This window comes from Erythrolamprus reginae, chromosome 1 (assembly GCF_031021105.1).
Source record: "Erythrolamprus reginae isolate rEryReg1 chromosome 1, rEryReg1.hap1, whole genome shotgun sequence".
NCBI lineage: Eukaryota > Metazoa > Chordata > Lepidosauria > Squamata > Dipsadidae > Erythrolamprus > Erythrolamprus reginae.
The window spans coordinates 87,256,158-87,274,441 of NC_091950.1; the positions used below are offsets into that span (position 1 = coordinate 87,256,158).

At 43.2% G+C, this 18,284-nt stretch overlaps 1 protein-coding gene across 2 annotated transcripts in view; it reads right to left on the reverse strand.

The window, feature by feature from the left end:
- Positions 1 to 18,284, reverse strand: part of CDAN1 (codanin 1) — a 53,901-nt gene continuing 35,617 nt past the window's right edge. Inside the window, exons 22-28 of one of the 2 annotated variants that reach the window (XM_070757760.1) lie at positions 16,316 to 16,394; positions 14,486 to 14,691; positions 14,157 to 14,264; positions 10,144 to 10,207; positions 7,540 to 7,730; positions 4,234 to 4,341; positions 1 to 897 (exon numbers count right to left, since the gene is read on the reverse strand). In XM_070757760.1, the coding sequence (XP_070613861.1) occupies positions 772 to 897; positions 4,234 to 4,341; positions 7,540 to 7,730; positions 10,144 to 10,207; positions 14,157 to 14,264; positions 14,486 to 14,691; positions 16,316 to 16,394 (882 nt within the window). In that variant the 3' untranslated portion in view covers positions 1 to 771. The remainder of the gene's footprint in view (positions 898 to 4,233; positions 4,342 to 7,539; positions 7,731 to 10,143; positions 10,208 to 14,156; positions 14,265 to 14,485; positions 14,692 to 16,315; positions 16,395 to 18,284) is intronic. The other variant, XM_070757751.1, reaches the window with a different exon arrangement.

The following is an 18,284-nucleotide window of genomic DNA, read 5'->3' on the forward strand; positions in this document are numbered from 1 at the left end:
TAATTTCACGCATTATCTTTAATAATAAAACAAGCAGGTTTCCAGAAGAAAATTACATTACTATAGTGCAAGAGAAAGGAAGAGATATTCATAGGAAATTCAGTCTCATATCAAAGTAAAGTTATGTCAATCCTTTTCCCAGCCTTTTCCATTGGCAAGATTGGAGAGCCATCTTCTATATAAATATTTTTTAAACGCAACTATTTTTTCATTTATAATTAAATGATGGCATCATTCAAAACAATATTCCTCATAAAACTATTTTTCTCTCCATTAGAAAATCACAAATACAAAATGTGGCAAGGGCATGCACCCCTTTAAAAAAAAATCCAAGCCAATATTACGGCTCTCGTAGCAATGATTATATTTCCAGACAAAGTTCAAGTGAAAAAAAATTAAGTATGAGCATCTATTAAATACCCAATTAAATACATTTAGCTTTACCGGTCACTGGTTCGATGGGATTCACTGCAATCCCCTTCATTGGAAACATTCCTTCAGTGTATTTCTCCTTCCTTCCTTCCCTCCCCCTTCCCCCCCCCCCCCCCCAAAAAAAAATAAAGATTCTGGAACCTGGAAGCCACACATTTCTATACAAGAGGAGTTTTGTTCCTGCAGCTCTAATTAAGGTGCTTAACTTGGCTTTTTCCTTCTCCTCCAATACAGTGCACTGGAGAGACATCATTTTTGAGGACAAGATTCTAATTCTGAGTGCAATTTTGCCAGGGCATTTATAAGCAATCCCAACAATTTTTACACATGGCAATTCTGCTAACTTTGGGCTGCAACTGTTTCTCTTGGCTGCGATCCTAAATCACAAGCAAAGGTCTTTGGCTCTGTAGTGTGAGTTTTGGAATTGAATATTCTTAACACAGCTTCTAATTCATCGGAAAATTCCTATAAAGGGGGAAAAAAATAAGCTATTAGCAATATCTGATAGGGATATTTAAAAACTCATTAGTACAAGTGGTCTATCAACTAATATGCCTGTTGCATTCCTGGACTATCCTGCAACTCACTGAGACGCGGTGTTGGTCTTACCTAATACGCCTCTTCTTGGGTGCATTCCCAGTAAGTCTACAAATCCAGGACTGGCCCTCCCTTGGACACATAGCTTTGGTATGTCCCATGCTAGATGCTAGCTCCTCTATGGAGAAGAGGAGTTGGTCTTACCTGATATTCCTCTTCTCGTAGGATGGAGATAGTATCTAAACATGGGCTGTCCTTGTCCATTTATCCAACAGGACTGTGGATTTTTTTTCTTTTACTGATTATTCCTGCCCATGAGCCAGGGACCTCAGCTTCATGAAGGCTGAAGACATGTGGTGCTGTGGACAGACTAGCATTCCTCTCCAATGAGATCAAATGAAAAGTTAGTGCAAGGAAAGAAAAAGCAAAGACTACAGCCAGGACCAGAAAGAAAACCCAGAGTGGGACTGGATGCCATCTCCACCCTACAAGAAGAGGCGTATCATGTAAGAATAGAGGAACTAGCATCTAGGCATGCAACCTACCAAAGCCATGTGTCCAAAGGAGGGCCAGTCCTGGATCTTTGGATCACTGGGAATGCACCTGCTGAAGGACCCTGCGGCCGAAGGCTACGTCTGCCAATGCGAAGGCATCAATTTTTAATGCCTGCTGAAGGGTTATGGAGAAGCCCATAGCCACTCTACAGACTTCCTCAATGGAAGCCTGGGTGGTCCAGGCTGCTGTCATTGCAGCACTGCGAGTGGAATGCGCCTTCACACGAGAAAGTGAGAAAGAGAACTCAGATCATATGCCTTGGCGATGGTGCCCTAGATACTAGCTCCACCCTCTATGGAGAAAAGGTGTTCAGGTAAGACCAACGTCCCTTTTACCGTTATTTCTACATTAAAATTCACTAACAATATGAAAAACTGAAGTGTTCTGAAAATGCCAGGATCTTTCCCAAAAACTGGAGAAGTGTGGGATAGAGCTGCTGATAATTATGAATGTGCGTTCCATGTATTGGAGCAACATAGAAATTAGTTTTATCTAGATCTCACAGCCTTCAGTCTTCTCTTACTAATCATAATGTTTTGACAAAGTACATCTTGAGCTATGGTGTAACAGTCAGAACAACCACCTGTCAAAACCAACAATTTAAACAAATTGGGAAGCAATTTGTCTAGATGATATCATTGAAATAGTAGATAATATAACTCTACAAAGGGCTAATTGTCTCCCAATTGTTGTAGCTGCCACTATTTGAAACTTTTGGACAACTGTAAAGGGCTGCTCATCATAGAATATATTGCAGCAATCCACATTGATATAGCCAAGACTTCGCTATCAGCTATCAGATCTAGCCAGTGTAAATCATTACAACTGTTACATTAATTATAACTGTGTAGAGGTGCTTCTTATAACCACTGACACCTGGGAATTCACCAACAGCTGAAGATCAAGGAACATGCCTAGGATGCAAACCTTTCAAAAAGAAGGCAATTCTATACAGAACGTCCAATTTCAGAACCTGGTTTCTAACTAACAATTGAAGGGAGCCCAGATAATCAACATTATGCACTTCTGGAGTTGCAGAACTATCACATTCTTGATCAGAAATATTATGTCTGTGATTCAAACGATCATTTCCCATTATTTCTGGATCAAATGGTTTTTTTTATTAATAATCTTCTCACTGGCATTAAGACATGGTAAATACACCCCTTCTACAAGGAAGAAACACTCAATTCTAGGTCTCAAAAGTCTCAATTGTCATAACTGCCTCTCTGCGATTAGTTGATAAAATACATAGTGAGCCAAAATGATAAAAAATCCTGATAATGCTATTAAATATAATCTTATTAAACTATTTTTTACAATTATGCTACTGTTACATATCACATTGGTCATTTTGATCATCTTAGAAGCATTCCAAGTGGGTTGTCATTTTCTCCTTTTACATTCAAGCTAACATACCTTTTACTTCACCATCCTCGGTGGGGAGGCTGACTTTGTGGAAAGGGAGACAGTATGAATTAAAGCCTATTTGGAGCATTATTCGGAAATGCTGAAGAATATTTAAACATTAACTTTAAACAGTGTAGTCCAGAACATATTGTTTGTGCAAAACAGAATAGAATAGAATTCTTTATGGGACAAGTGTGATTGGACTTTGTCTTTGGTGCAAATGCTTTCTGTTGTGGTTGGCTCTGGCCGAGCTCCTGCCCCAGGGAATGTGGAGGTGGATGCAGGGGAAACTTCAACATGTCACAGGCCTGTGTTATTGCCAACAGAATCAGTTCAGAGTTTAGTTTCCTCGGACGAAGAAGAAGGTGGGAGTGACTCGGCAGAGGGGGGCTTGGCACACAGCCAGGCAGTCAACCTCCCTTATCTTCCATTGATTCGGATGAAGACGTTTTGGATCCACGCAAGCGCAGAATTATGTGTAGAAGAGACCAAGTAAGGACATATTACAGGAGATAAGAGGGCCACCTGTGTTTGGGTGGGGCTCCAGTAATTAGGGCTGCTGCTATAACGGTTTGGCCGTTGTGGAAGAGTATCTGATTGCAGTTCCTCAGGAATCCTGTGTTGCTGGTTTCTGGACTTTGTTGATTTTTCATGCCTTTGAAAACAAAGCAGAGCAACTGTGTGTGTGTGTGTGTGTGTGTGTGTGTGTGTGTGTGTGTGTGTGTGTGTCTCACTTCGTTGGAAGAAGGGGTGTGGAGTTTCTTCACAGCTGCTAGCTAAGTACTTAATGATTGCTTAAGGTTAATTATACAGACTACCCGGTTGTTTTGGGATGAGTGCTCTTTGCAATACAAAAAGAGTGCTTAGTTTATTTTTCATTTTGGGATAAAGAACACTGTTTTGAATTTTCAAACGTGTGTGTGTCTGAAATTTGTACCCTTGAATTTTCGGGAGGCTCCTACCAGAGAGCCCGGCAGAACACTTTCAAAGTACTTTAAAGAAAATATACATTTGTCAAGAATCATGAGGTACAACACTTAATGATTGTCATAAGGGTCAAATAAGCAATGAGGAAACAATCAATATTAATAAAAATCTTTAGGATAAAAGAAACCAGTTACAGTCATACAATCATAAGTGGGGGGAGACGGGTGATAGGAATGATGAGAAAAAACTAGCAGTAAAAGTAGTGCAGACTTAGTAAATAGTTTGACAGTTTTGAGGGAATAATACAGAAATATTACTACAAATATAGGAGAAAAAGGACCCCAGACCAACATGGTCACAAATGAAACCTACCAAAGGCCATGTCTGCTTCTGGAGGTCGTGCAAACCGTGTTCTATCTCTGTACTTGTCATCAATCCGTGTTCAACAAGGCCATGAAGCATGAATAAAAACAAGCCCCACTACAATAAAACAAAAACAGATATAATCGGCCTTACCCACAATGCTTATCATGCAAACCTAAAGATTGTGTTAAGTAGTGCTCTGAGACATACAGTTGTTCGTAATGAATACATTAAGAAATTCCTTGGGAGGGGGAATGCAACTGATTCACTTTGCTAGCAGGAATGTAAGAGCCATTACCAAATAAATCATTTATCAGAAATGTCCTGACAACTCAAATGGTTTTCTTTTTAATGATGGCCTTATTCATCTACAATAATCAATAATCTATTAAAGAATTAAGCCTTCAGCTCCCTTTCTTATGTGGGAGTTAGTGGAAATAACTGGAATATATTGGGTTTATTGAAAATCACTGAAAATCAGCTGGAAAATATTACATAGCAATATTACCTGGAAGTATATCAGGTAGCAGAATAATAGACACGAAGAATGGTTAAGTTTATAAATGCAACAAAGATAGAGACATCATACATATATCTCAAATTCAAATCTGCATTAGTTGGAAGTGACACTTGAACATCTTTCTTTGTTTATTCTTCAGAAAGCTTTTGGATTCATGCTGCAGCCAGTCCTCAGGGAACTTCTCCCTCTCCAGAACGGATGCAGCACAAATTCAAAAGCTTGAAGAATAAACCCCTGGTCCCAGTGACTGACTCAGATAGGATCTTGCAACATATTCTGGGACACATATTTTATTTCATTCATCTTTTAGTTTTCCTTATCACCTGGAGTTTCCTTTAAATTCATATTTTGCTTTCTGGTTCTTTTAATATACTTAGTCTATTGTTAAAAATCTACTACAGTGATCCCCCGCTCGTTGCGAGGGTTCCGTTCCAGGACCCCCCGCAACGAGCGGGTTTTCGCGAAGTAGCGCTGCGGAAGTAAAAACACCATCTGCGCATGTGCAGATGGTGTTTTTACTTCCGCAGCGCTAGCGAGGAGCCGAAGATTGGGGGCGGCGCGGGTGCTTTAAAACGTCCCCGCCGACATGGGGGGCTCGCTAGCACCCCCCTAACCCGGGTTGGGGGTTCGGGGGGGTGCTAGCGAGCCCCCCATGTCGGCGGGGACGTTTTAAAACACCCGCGCGACTTTCCAATGAGTCCCGAAGACAAACGTCAAACTTCCGCGTTTGTCTTCGGGACTCATTGGAAAGTCGCGCGGGTGTTTTAAAACGTCCCCGCCGACATGGGGGGCTCGCTAGCACCCCCCCGAACCCCTAACCCGGGTTTGGGGGTGTGCTAGCGAGCCCCCCATGTCGGCGGGGACGTTTTAAAACACCCGCGCGACTTTCCAATGAGTCCCGAAGACAAACGCGTTGTCTTCGGGACTCATTGGAAAGTCGCGCGGGTGTTTTAAAACGTCCCCGCCGACATGGGGGGCTCGCTAGCACCCCCCCGAACCCCCAACCCGGGTTTGGGGGTGTGCTAGCGAGCCCCCCATGTCGGCGGGGACGTTTTAAAACACCCGCGCGACTTTCCAATGAGTCCCGAAGACAAACGCGTTTGTCTTCGGGACTCATTGGAAAGTCGCGCGGGTGTTTTAAAACGTCCCCGCCGACATGGGGGGCTCGCTAGCACCCCCCCGAACCCCCAACCCGGGTTTGGGGGTGTGCTAGCGAGCCCCCCATGTCGGCGGGGACGTTTTAAAACAGCTGCGCCGCCCCCAATCTTCGGCTCCTCGCTAGTGGGCAGGCAGGCGGCTCCTCGCTAGCGGGCAGGCAGGCGAGAGCTAGCGCCAGCGAACGGCTTGTCCGCGCTCGCTCTCGCCGCTTTGGAGCTGAGTCCTGAAGCGAATTCGCTTCAGGACTCAGCTCCAAAGCGGCGAGAGCTAGCGCCAGCGAACGGCTTGTCCGCACTCGCTCTCGCCGCTTTGGAGCTGAGTCCTGAAGCGAATTCGCTTCAGGACTCAGCTCCAAAGCGGCGAGAATGAACGGTGTGGGCGGGCGAAGGGCGGGCGGCAGCGAGGAGTTTGCGTGGGCGGTGGGGAAACTCCTTGCTGATGCCCGCTGCTCGCCCTCCCGCCAGCAAGAGGGGGAAGACCCAGGGAAGCCGCCCAGCAGCTGATCTGCCGGGTGCCATCTACGCATGCGTGCCCATAGAAAAAAGGGCACGCATGCGCAGATGGTGTTTTGACTTCCGGGTTGAAAAATCGCGAATTACCCTGTTCGCAATGGTCGGGGACGCAATAACCGGGGGATCACTGTATTGAGTTTTTAAAATATATACGTTTTCATTTTTAATAAAACTTTCTGCAGATAAATTCCGTATCAATTGAACAATTTGTTTGAATATTCATGACTGGGAGAGCCAGTGGTACCAAGGTCAGCCAATGAATAGGCATGGCAACTAAGTCAGCCAATGAGAGCTAAACACTTCTGAGTCTGTGCAGAGAATCGAAATTGAAACTTTAGCTTAAGGCTGGGCGTGACTCAGTCCACTCTGTTCTGTTCTCTCTGTACTGCTCTGCTGAAATGATCTAACTCTGAACTAGAAGTTGCTTGTGTTTATTTGTAACTACATTGAAGAACTACTCTGCTAGTGGTTTTGTAAATTCATCTGTTTCTATGTTTATAAAGAAGTTATTGAGTCCAGCTTTGAAATTCCCCAGAAATATTTAGGCAAGAGAATAAACTAACAGAAAAAAGATGAAAGAAATTGCATTCTTTAAAGTCAAAAGTTTTACTCTGAAACAGAAAGTTTACTCCTCCTTTTTTGATCCCAGGAAATAAAAGGGGGCAATAGGATGAGTTATGTATGTTTTATGGCATTGCTTTTTCGTTTCATTTGCTCCAAACTCAGAAGTGGAAATAGATAAAATATCTACTAAGAAGAAGAAAACTTTGGTCTCACTGAGGAGTTTTCAAGAGTACCTTTTTCTAATTTCATAAAAATGGATTTAAGTAGCTAAGAAAAAATTACTGCCATATTAGGAAATACTTTTCATATACATCCCGGGGCGGCATACAATATACATTGTATGCCGCCCCGAGTCTGCGGAGAGGGGCGGCATACAAATCTAAATAAACATAAACATCCCACAATTCTCAAAAATATACTCTGGGGATTTTTCTATTTTCCTGTATCAATGCTTCTGGATTAGCCAAAGACTGACTTTATTTCCTACTTCATGTGCATAAAACAAGAGAGCAAGAACAGTGAGATTTGAAAGTGTCTCTAAAAGGTTTTGAACAGCCCCACCTCATGATCTTTATTGCCTGCAAGGTAGGTGATGTTTTTTTGACTGAACATCAGCTGTAATGGTACAGGTGCCTGAAAATTATTTTTCCAGATGGACAGGAGGCTGGAGATGAGGTGGTACTTTGATTGCTGCTGTTCTGGCATTTTGGGAGGAGTAAAGTTCAGCTCCTGGATTGGAACACGATCTGAAACTGTAAGAAAGTAAAATGGAAACATTGGGCTTATCTGTGAGGCTCCTTTCCAATCCTGCCAACCACTTAAAAAAGTTTCTATAAACTCCACAGCAGACAGGGAGCCTCTTTAGCATTGACAGCCAATGAGAACCTCTGAACATTCTTTAAACAGGAAAATAGGCAGCATTGGGACTGTGGAGCTGGAATGCCCCAGCTTGAAATAATCAATTGTCTTTTATGTAGAAAAAGCAGCTCAGATCAATATTGATGCAAAACAGACTGTTAGTATCACCATAGCTAAAAACAAATTGAACGAAAGTAAAACATTTCAGATGATTTAAAAATCTTTTTACTTTTGTTATTTTGTTAGACTAACTCAAAAGGTTTATATTTATTAAAGTTTTGAAACTTGGCAATCCAAGCACTTTGGCTTTATATTCCACAAATTCTGAAGTCAGGTTCAGTATAATTCATTCAGGTTATATATGGCTCTGTGAAGGGCTGAAAAATATGTTACTACCACACTCTGGGCGTGGCTTATTTTGTAGGTGTGACCGGGTGGGAGTGACTTGACAATCATGTGACTGGGGGTGGCTTAAAGGTCTTGTGACTGGCTTAAAAGTGGCCAACTTACGTCAGTGACGTCAAGGGTTTGGGTTATGGTTAGGGTGCCTGGACTCTCCTTGCCTCAAAGAGATACAATTTCCCTACTACAGTAGTCCCTCACCTATCGCGGGAGTTACGTTCCAGACCTTGCCGCGACAGGTGAAATCCGCGATGGGGAATTTATCCTCCTTCCTACCAGCTCCGGATGCCTGGAGGCGAGCAACGGCCGGCTAACCTTCCCCCCCCACTACTACTTACTCTGTTCTTTGCAGAAGTTCGGCCAAATGTTGTGTTTTTTGCCTTGCCCCGGCTGTAAAGTCCCTGGTGAGCTGCCCCGGCTGTTTCTTTTTTTCTCTCTCTCTCTCTTCCGCCCTCGAGCGCTTCCTCTTCCGCCCTCGAGCCCAGTCTGGAAATCCCCGCCGCGTCGCGTTCCTTTCTTTTTTTTCCTTTCGGCACTGGCGAGGGGGATTGAACGAGGGGACGGGCCTCCGCCGGAGCTCAGTCCCCGCCCCGCTTATCATTTGGGAGTCCCGCTGGGGGATTCTAGCGCTTGTTTGTGTGGTAAAATCATTCAAATGAAGCTGACTTCAAAACCCGCGATGAAGTGAAGCCGCGGCAGGTGAAGCGCGATAGAGCGAGGGACTACTGTATTACTGAACATCCAAAATATACTATTTAATTCTATATACAGTGATGCCTTGTCTTACAAAGTTAATTGGTTCCGGGGTGAGGTTCTTAAGGTGAAATGTTTATAAGACGAAACAATGTTTCCCATAGGAATCAATGGAAAAGCGATTAATGCGTGCAAGCTCAAAATTCACCCCTTTTGCCAGCCGAACCGCCCGTTTTTGCACTGCTGGGATTCCCCTGAGGCTCCCCTCCATGGGAAACCCCACCTCCGGGACTTCTGTGTTTTTGCAATGCTGCAGGGGACTCCCAGCAGGGGAATCCCAGCAGCGCAAAAACAAGCGCTTCGCTGGCAACGGAAGTCCGGAGGTGGAGTTTCCCAGCAAAGGGAGCATCAGTGAAATTGCAGCATCACAAAAACACCGAAGTCCTCGAAACCCCACCTCCGGACCTCTGTGTTTTTGTGATGCTGCGATTTCACTGAGGCTCCCCTCGCTGGGAAACCCCACCTCCGGACTTCCATTGCCAGCGAAGCACCCGTTTTTGCATTGCTGGGATTCCTCTGCAGCACCACAAAAACATGGAAGTCCGGAGGTGGGGTTTCCCATGGAGGGGAGCGTCAGGGGATCCCAGCAGCGCAAAAATGTGTGCTTCGCTGGCAACGGAAGTCTAGAGGTGGGACATCCCAGCGGTGCCGGTGGGTTTGTAAGGTGAAAATAATTTGTAAGAACAGGCAAAAAAATCTTAAACCCCGGGTTTGTATCTCGAAAAGTTTGTATGATGAGGCGTTTGTAAGACGAGGTATCACTGTATATATGCCATATGTGTGCATACATATTACACATAGGCACACCAAAATATATATTATCTACAGTACTATATAAACTGTATGTGTATGTACACACATAGGTGCACGGACAGCTCTTCTAAAATTATATACATTCAACCTCATTTACTGTGATAGGAAAAATATACCCAGAGCCCAGAAGGGGTGGGGAAAAAAAATTCAAAATTTTTCTACCAGTTCTGTGTACCTAATCAAAGTTTTTCTACCTGAGCATATCCGTAGGAGCCCATCACTGATATGGCTCAATATGATTACAGGATCATACAAAGGGAATTTGAAATCTGGCTGAAGAATGAAAGATTAAGAAAAAAAGGAATACTTATATAAAAAGGAAAATGTTAGAATTCCAACCTAGCAGTGATGCCAGCTCAATGGTGCACTTAGCCAGCTGTTGCTCTGATGTTGGGCAGATGAACTGAAATACAGAAAAAATGAAACATTTCTATTCACGCAATATTTATGTACAGTAACCGTATAATCAGGTATTGCAATGATTAATACAAATATTTAAATCCTATTGAGCCATATGCTTTAGAATGCATGCAAATGGAGCCTATTTTCAGATTTTTATATGTTTTCTTTTAAATATTAGATTTGTCACATTGCATATTGTTTTATTATTGTTGTGAGCCGCTCCGAGTCTGCGGAGAGGGGCGGCATAAAAATCTAATAAATTATTATTATTATTATTATTAATTCATTGCCAAATTTTGCATGCATTTTAGAAATGAAGCATACATTCTGTCCCTATCCCTATCTCTCCCTCAGGCTTGCTCCACAAAAGCCTCTCCTTTCCTATCCCCCTTCTGTCCCTCATGTTTGTCCCATAGAGGCCTCTCCTATCTTATAACCTTCTCTCCCTCAGGCTGGCCCCGTTGACCCTCTCCAAACTCCCTGCCCACAGGCCAGATGAATCACACGCTGGCCATTCCCAAGTGGCAGTTGGAACAGAGTTCATTTCAGGTGGGGAGGGGGAATGGAACGTCTAACTTCTTAGGATCAGAGTGTGTTAATAATAATATAAGAAATATTAATGATCTGATGGCCTTTCGAAAAAACATTTGTTAGCAAGCACATAGAGGCCAAGAAGAGCATACATGCCAAATTTCAAGTTTGTAAGCTTTACAGTTAGGGAGACTTCCTGATTCTGCATGCTTTGTGGATAGGTAGGTAGGGAGGGAGAGAGAGAGAGAGAGAGAGAGAGAGAGAGAGATATTATATATATATATATATATATATGATGGTCTTAATTTTCAAATTCAGCAAAAAAACGTGACATACATATATATGTATGTCACATGCTTTTTGCTGAATTTGAAAATTAAGGGAGACTAGGATAGATCTATTTCGGCCTTATTTTGGTCTCATCAGCTAGCCATACCCTCACTGGGACTTGAACCTGCAACCTTTGCCTTGTAAGGCAGAGAATTAATCTCTAGGCTACAGTATCCAATCTCTTCAGCTCTGCACCAGGGAAGGGTTATATATTTTTGTGTCGAATCACCCTGGTGTATTGAAGGAACATCACAGCTCCTAATATATATACAGTGATCCCTCGAGTATCGCGAGGGTTACGTTCCAAGACCTCTCGCGATAATCGATTTTTCGCGATATAGTGGTGCGGAAGTAAAAACACCATCTGCGCATGCGCGCCCTTTTTTCCATGGCCGCGCATGCGCAGATGGTGGAGCCGGGGAGCTATGAAAGTGCGGAAGCCGACAAAGATTGCTTTGAATGTCGGCTGCCCCCGCCCCCCCAGCGCGTCCGGCGCCCTCGCCGCTACCGCCCGCCCGCCACTCGCCCGCCCGCCCAATCCACCCCTCTCACCGGCTTTCGGACACGGGTCCTCCTGCAGCAGCGCTGCCGAGCAGATCAGCTGCTGGGCGGCCGAAGAAACCTTCCCTGGGTCTTCCCCGCCGCCCACGCAAAGGGGAAACCCTGATCTTCGGCTCCTCGCTGCTGCCGCGCTGCCGAGCAGATCAGCTGCTGGGCGGCCGAAGAAACCTTCCCTGGGTCTTCCCCGCCGCCCACGCAAAGGGGAAACCCCGATCTTCGGCTCCTCGCTGCTGCCCGCCCGCCGCCCGCCCGCCGCTCGAGAGCAAGAGGGGGAGAGATAGAGAAAGAGAGAGAAGGAAAGAAAGAGATGAGAGAGGGAGGAAGAGAGTGTGAGAGAGGAAGAAGCAAGAGAGAGAAAGAGAGAGAGAAAGAAAGATGAGAAAGGAAGGAAGAGAGTGACGTCATCGGGTGGGAAAAACCGCGGTATAGCAAAAAAACCGTGGAGTATTTTTTAATTAATATTTTTTGAAAAATAGTGGTGTAGCCGTTTTGCGAAGATCGAGATCGCGAAAATCGAGGGATCACTGTGTGTGTGTATATATATATATATATATATATATATATATATATATATATATATATAGATAAGAGATAGATAGAGATAGATAGATATAGACAGACAGACAGACAGACAGACTGATAGACAGACAGACAGACACCTGTTGTTGCTCTGGCATTAAGAGGCAAGCTGATCCCAAATAAACAACAACAACAACGTTGCAAGGGCCCCTGGAGGTCTTCTGGTCCAACCCCTTGCTTAGGAAGGAAACCCTACACTACTTCAGACAGCTGGTTATCCAACATCTGCTTAAAAACTTCCAGTGTTGGGGAATTCACAACTTCAGGAGGCAAGTTCTTCCATGGATCAACGGTTCTGACTGTCAGGAAATTTCTCCTTAGTTCTAAGTTACTTCTCTCCTTGAACTAAGGAGAAATTTCCTGACAGGACTAACACAGGGCTTCTGCTAATACCCTGTTTCCCCGATAGTAAGACACCCCCGATTGTAAGACATATCGGGGTTTCAGAGGGGTCGGCTAATATAAGCCGTACCCCGAAAGTAAGACATATGTCTTACTTTCAGGGAAACACGGGGGTATTGCCGGGGGGGAGCCCGATGACGTCGCTTCCAAGCTCCCCGCTCGCCCCTCGCCTTCGCCTCGCTGCGGCGCCACCGCCTCTTCCCCGGCTTGGCAAAGCGAAGGATGGCGCTGGTCCGAAGCGAGCCGAGCGGGCGGCGGCTTGCAGCGAAGGCGCTCGTCCCAGCAACCGAGTCCTGCCGAGGCTCGGCTGCAAGCAGCCAGCGAGGCCGACCGGCTCCGAGGCGAGCGGCCGGAGCTGCGCCCTCCTTCGCCCGCCTCCTTTCCGGCAGGCAGGTGGGGCTGCCCAACTGCGCAGAGCGGTTCCTCCCCTCCAGACACACGCTTCCCCGACACGCGTCTGTGGCTCCACGCGTGCACGCCGCTTGGAGCCCTGAGGTTGAACTTGGAAAAGGGCTCACGAGGCTCCTGTCCCGCGGCTGCCCTTCTGGACTCTGGGGAGATGCCTTCGGGAACGTGACCCTTTCAATTTTTTTCCAATGTAATACATACCCCGAAAGTAAGACGTAGTGGGGCTTTTGGGGGTAAAAAGAAAGTAAGACACTGTCTTACTTTCGGGGAAACACGGTAGTTCTTGATAAACCCAAACGTCCACAAAAGTACCCAATTCTCTTTAAAAACCACAGAATTAACGATGCCACTATGTTTTATAGTAATGATTTGCATAATTTACACCCACGCTTATATAAATATTCTGTATTTTTGTTTACAAAATATTTTCTATGGCAGTGGCCCCCAACCATTTTGGCACCAGGGACGGGTTTTGTGGCACACACAGGGACCAGGAATGATAATGATGGTTTCGGTTTCATTCTCTCACCCACTGTTCACCTCCAGCTGTTTGGCCAGGAGCCGCTAGTGGTCTGTGGCCCAGCATTTGGGAGACCCCTGTTCTATGAAATATCCCAACAAACATAGAAACATAGCAACATAGAAGACTGACGGCAGAAAAAGACCTCATGGTCCATCTAGTCTGCCCTTATACTATTTCCTGTATTTTATGTTACAATGGATATATGTTTGTCCCAGGCATGTTTAAATTCAGTTACTGTGGATTTACCAACCACGTCTGCTGGAAGTTTGTTCCAAGGATCTACTACTCTTTCAGTAAAATAATATTTTCTCACGTTGCCTTTGATCTTTCCCCCAACTAACTTCAGATTGTGTCCCCTTGTTCTTGTGTTCACTTTCCTATTAAAAACACTTCCCTCCTGAACCTTATTTAACCCTTTAACATATTTAAATGTTTCGATCATGTCTCCCCTTTCCCTTCTGTCATCCAGACTATACAGATTGAGTTCATGAAGTCTTTCCTGATACGTTCTATGCTTAAGACCTTCCACCATTCACAATATTTTTTCCTTAGAGAAAAAGCCACAAAATCAGAAACAAGTTAACAACTTAAACTGAATTTTAAAAAATGAAGCTACCTTTCTGCACTGTAGTGTCTGGCTCACCCTTCCCAACAAGCTTTCCAAGTCAGCAAACTGGACTTCTTCATTTTCTTCTCTGGGGCCTATAGCAACACAGAGTAGATCCTAGAATAACAGAAGCATTTGTGATTCAGGATGCATGTAAGTATTCTAGGATCTCAACATATTGAAAATACAGCTTTTCACAGTGGACAAGAATGGCAATCCTCAACTCTTTCTGCCACCCACCCAAACAAGCAAACAATACTACAGAGTTTCTACCCTACAGAAATTCTGGAAGGTGAACTGTTCTATACAGTAAAATCCACAATGGATCGTGACCTTACTTTGCATGAACTGCTGACAAAGAGCAGAAAATAGCAGAGCCAGACCTTGATTTCACTGATTATTTGGGAAGGGAATGCTGTTTGATGTTGGCAGCTTGGAGGGCAGTCCTTCTTCCTCAGTTTAATTTCATTGGCACCGGACTGAGAGAGCATCTGTACTTTTAGCATGCGACTGAAGGTAGCTTTTACTTCTCTTTTGATCAGGGCTGTAAGAAACAAACAAAAATACAGCTAATCCATCAACAACCTATCCACGTCTGCATTCAGACTGAATCAATTCTGGAATCTACAGTTTCCTTAATGTTAGTTGAAAAGAAAGAATAATGTGGCGATATTTGACAAATTGCTAAAATACGCCAACCAGTAAAAGTAAAACCAGTGACTCTGCCCTGAGAAGGGAATTTCTGAAACTTAAAACCTTTTATCTTTTATCTTTTTTAAAATATTTTTATTGATTTTCAAAAGGACAGACAAGGACATACAACATTAAACATTTAAGGAGCTACCATTGCTCCATTTGCCGTAGAAGTCTAAATATAGAAATATAAAAAAACCTAACTGTAGTCAGATCAAAACAGAAAAGCCATACATGTAAGTTACATTCTTATTAAATTCAACTCTATATTTATATTAAACTTATTAATTAAATTTCTTTATATTTTAAGATATTCTATACTTATACAAAAAGAAAAGGAAAAAATTATTAGTAATACAAAAGAAAAAGAAATGGAAGAATATACACTTCTAAGTTAGCTATACTATTTACTATTTCATTCTATCTTATAGTTAATTGTTAATACCATTTTTAAAATTCCACCAGTCATATACTTTATTCCATATTTTATAAAATTCTGTTTCAGTTTGATTATTTAAACGTTTGGTCATCATATCTAGTTCTGCACATTCTATGATTTTTTTAAATACTTCAGTGTCTTTTAGTATTGTCTTTTCTTTCCATTTCTGTGCAAATACTATTCTAGCCGCAACCAATATATGTATCATTAAATAATAAGTTGGTGCAAAAATTTAGGCAAAGAGATAAACTTAGATACATGGGAAAAGATATGGATGTATAATTGGAAAATAACAAAATCAATTTCCTTTAAAGAAAACCAAATTAAGATGTTCTACAGATGGCACCTTCCACCATATAGAATTTTCAAAATGTTTCCGTCTGTATCGCCTATTTGTCGGAAATGTAAAGAAGAAATTGGTACATATTATCATGCGTGGTGGACATGTTCTGAGACAAAAATATTTTGGAACAAAGTAGAGAATTGGATAAATGAAATAACAAAGGAGAAGATTAAAAAAATCTCCTGAATTCCTTTTTATTGGGTATTTCAAATACAAAGTATAAAAAAGAAACTTATTATTTAAAACCTTTTATCTTATTATCAGTAATGGAAACCTTGAGCCACAATAATGGATGAATGGATTGGGGTATGGAATGGATTATTCCAAATTTTTTATGGATAATAACTATTAGCCTGTACTGGCCTGAGCTCAGTACAGTAATTATCACAGTCAACTAGGAACAAGAACTTGCTGTATTTTTATTCTCAAAATAAAAGTGGTATCAAGAGACAAGGTTCTACCAGATCCACCCACTGTCAGTTTACAGGCAGGCAATCAAGATATTACTATTTTGTCAAGCTAGTAATTAATTTTACATGGTTATGTTACATGAATGTGACATATTCATTTATAAATAAAAGTGCATCACGTGACAGCAATAGTTTAAATGTCTCGGTCCACCCTAGATAATCAGATTAGCCTTGATTACTAAGAATTCACAGTAAATAGAAGTCAAAGTGAAAAACTGAATACCTGCAATATTTGTAGAAAGCCAACTGCAGGCCTTTTCGATAGCCAGCCCCACTGCGATATTTGCTGAACAGTTCAAAACCTTGGGCATGAGAATAACAATGACATGTTGTTACTTCTGGAGGCCTCCTGAAAGCTTGTGTAATGAAAGGGGACAGAGAAATTCAATGAAGCAGTACAAGCTATGAAGAAAATTCGTGGAGGAGAAGGAAAACGTCTTCAAAGAAAAACCTGAAAACCCAGTTGCTTCTTGAAAAAACACACAGACAACCGTGACTTGGATAATTGAGAATCTCCGTAGATCAGTGATGGCGAACCTTTTTTACCTCAGATGCCGAAAGCACACGCTCACACACTATTGTGCCTGCGCAAGTGCCCACACCCATAATTCAATGCCTGGGGAGGGCGAAATTTGCCTCCCCCTGCCCGCCCCGGAGACCATCTGTAGGCCAGAAACAGCCCGTTTCCCAACTTCTAGTGCGCCCGGTAGGCCCATTTTTCACCCTCCCCAGGTTCCAGAGGCTTCCCTGGAGCCAGGGGAAGGCAAAAATGCCCTCCCCATCCCCTGGAGGCCCTCCAGAAGCCAAACATGCTCTCCCAGATCCTCCGTGTTAGCCAAAAATCATCTGGCTAGTGTACACATGCATGCTGGAGTTGAGCTAGGGCAACGGCTCGCATGCCAGCAGATATGGCTCCGCGTGCCACCTGTGGCATCTGTGCCATAGGTTCGCCCTCACTGCCTTAGATAATACAAGCTACAGCAAACAGATTAAAGTGGAAAGAAAATTGAACCAGACCAAAAAGAAAAACTGATTTCAGCCCATCTCTCTCTTAACTATTGAAGATGGTAACAGACTGTTGTGGCCCATCCGCGTCCTGCACAGCTGGTCACGGATGCAGAGGATCAAGAGACAGGTGTGGGCCGGTACCCTAGGCCATGTACCTGGCACCTGAGATTGATAGCGAGGAGGTTGGAGAAAATGTGGTGTCAGAGGCTGAAAACCAACCAGGGCCTTCTACACTTCCCAAGGTGCACAAGGGTAACTCAGGAGAAGAGGAGGACCCTCTTATTTATGCTAGGGTACACAGAGTTGCCAGAAGGCACGAGTGGCTAAGCAAGAGGAGGTCTCTGCATGAATAGATCTTTAAAATAATTGGCCACGCCCTTAGGCTATTTGAGGTAGAATCACGTGACGCTTCAGTGCTGAAGTCAACTTTCGTTACGTTCCAGATATCCACTCGTATTTCTCTCCTGGAATATTATTATTTCAATGATGAATTACAAACTGGGGAATTGGGATCTTTATCTCCAGGCTTTCTGCCAACTCAAAGTGAGTCAGTTAATGAGAGCTGTGTGATCAAAGAAAATATTTGTGAGTTTTGGTTTCTTTTTTGGACATTTAAGCATTAGCAGCTGGCACCAAACAGACTTATATCTTGCTTTGTTGCTAAATTTCTAAATCCAAGCGTCCTTGCTCCTAAAATATTAAAATTCATGCTTAAAAAAATCAGTGTGTGTGGGCTTATTTCTTGGGGGCTCATCACTGGGATAGAACAACAGGCTAAGAATGCCTACGCCAATCTGAAGAGCCAAAAAAAGGCTGCCTTCAGTCTTCCGGGGTCTTGGCATACTTGGGTGGAAACAAGTTGGGGAAAATCATTATACGGCACCAGTGCAGATGATAAATGAGGACTTGTTTTGGCTTCTTCAACTGTTATCAATAAGGGGTTCCATAGAAATTGGCCTTTTGAATCAACTGAAATATTTAATGCTCTACTTGCAAAAATGCAAGTTAATAGGGAATGACACATCTTCTTTAACACAACTGACTGAAGAGTTCTGTGGTTTTAAAAACTTAGCACTTTATTTACCCAATGATTTTAACAGAAGGGTCCATATTAGTAAATTTGTGCACGTAATAAATAGTTTAAACATAAGAACATAAGAAAAGCCATGCTGAATCAGGCTAAA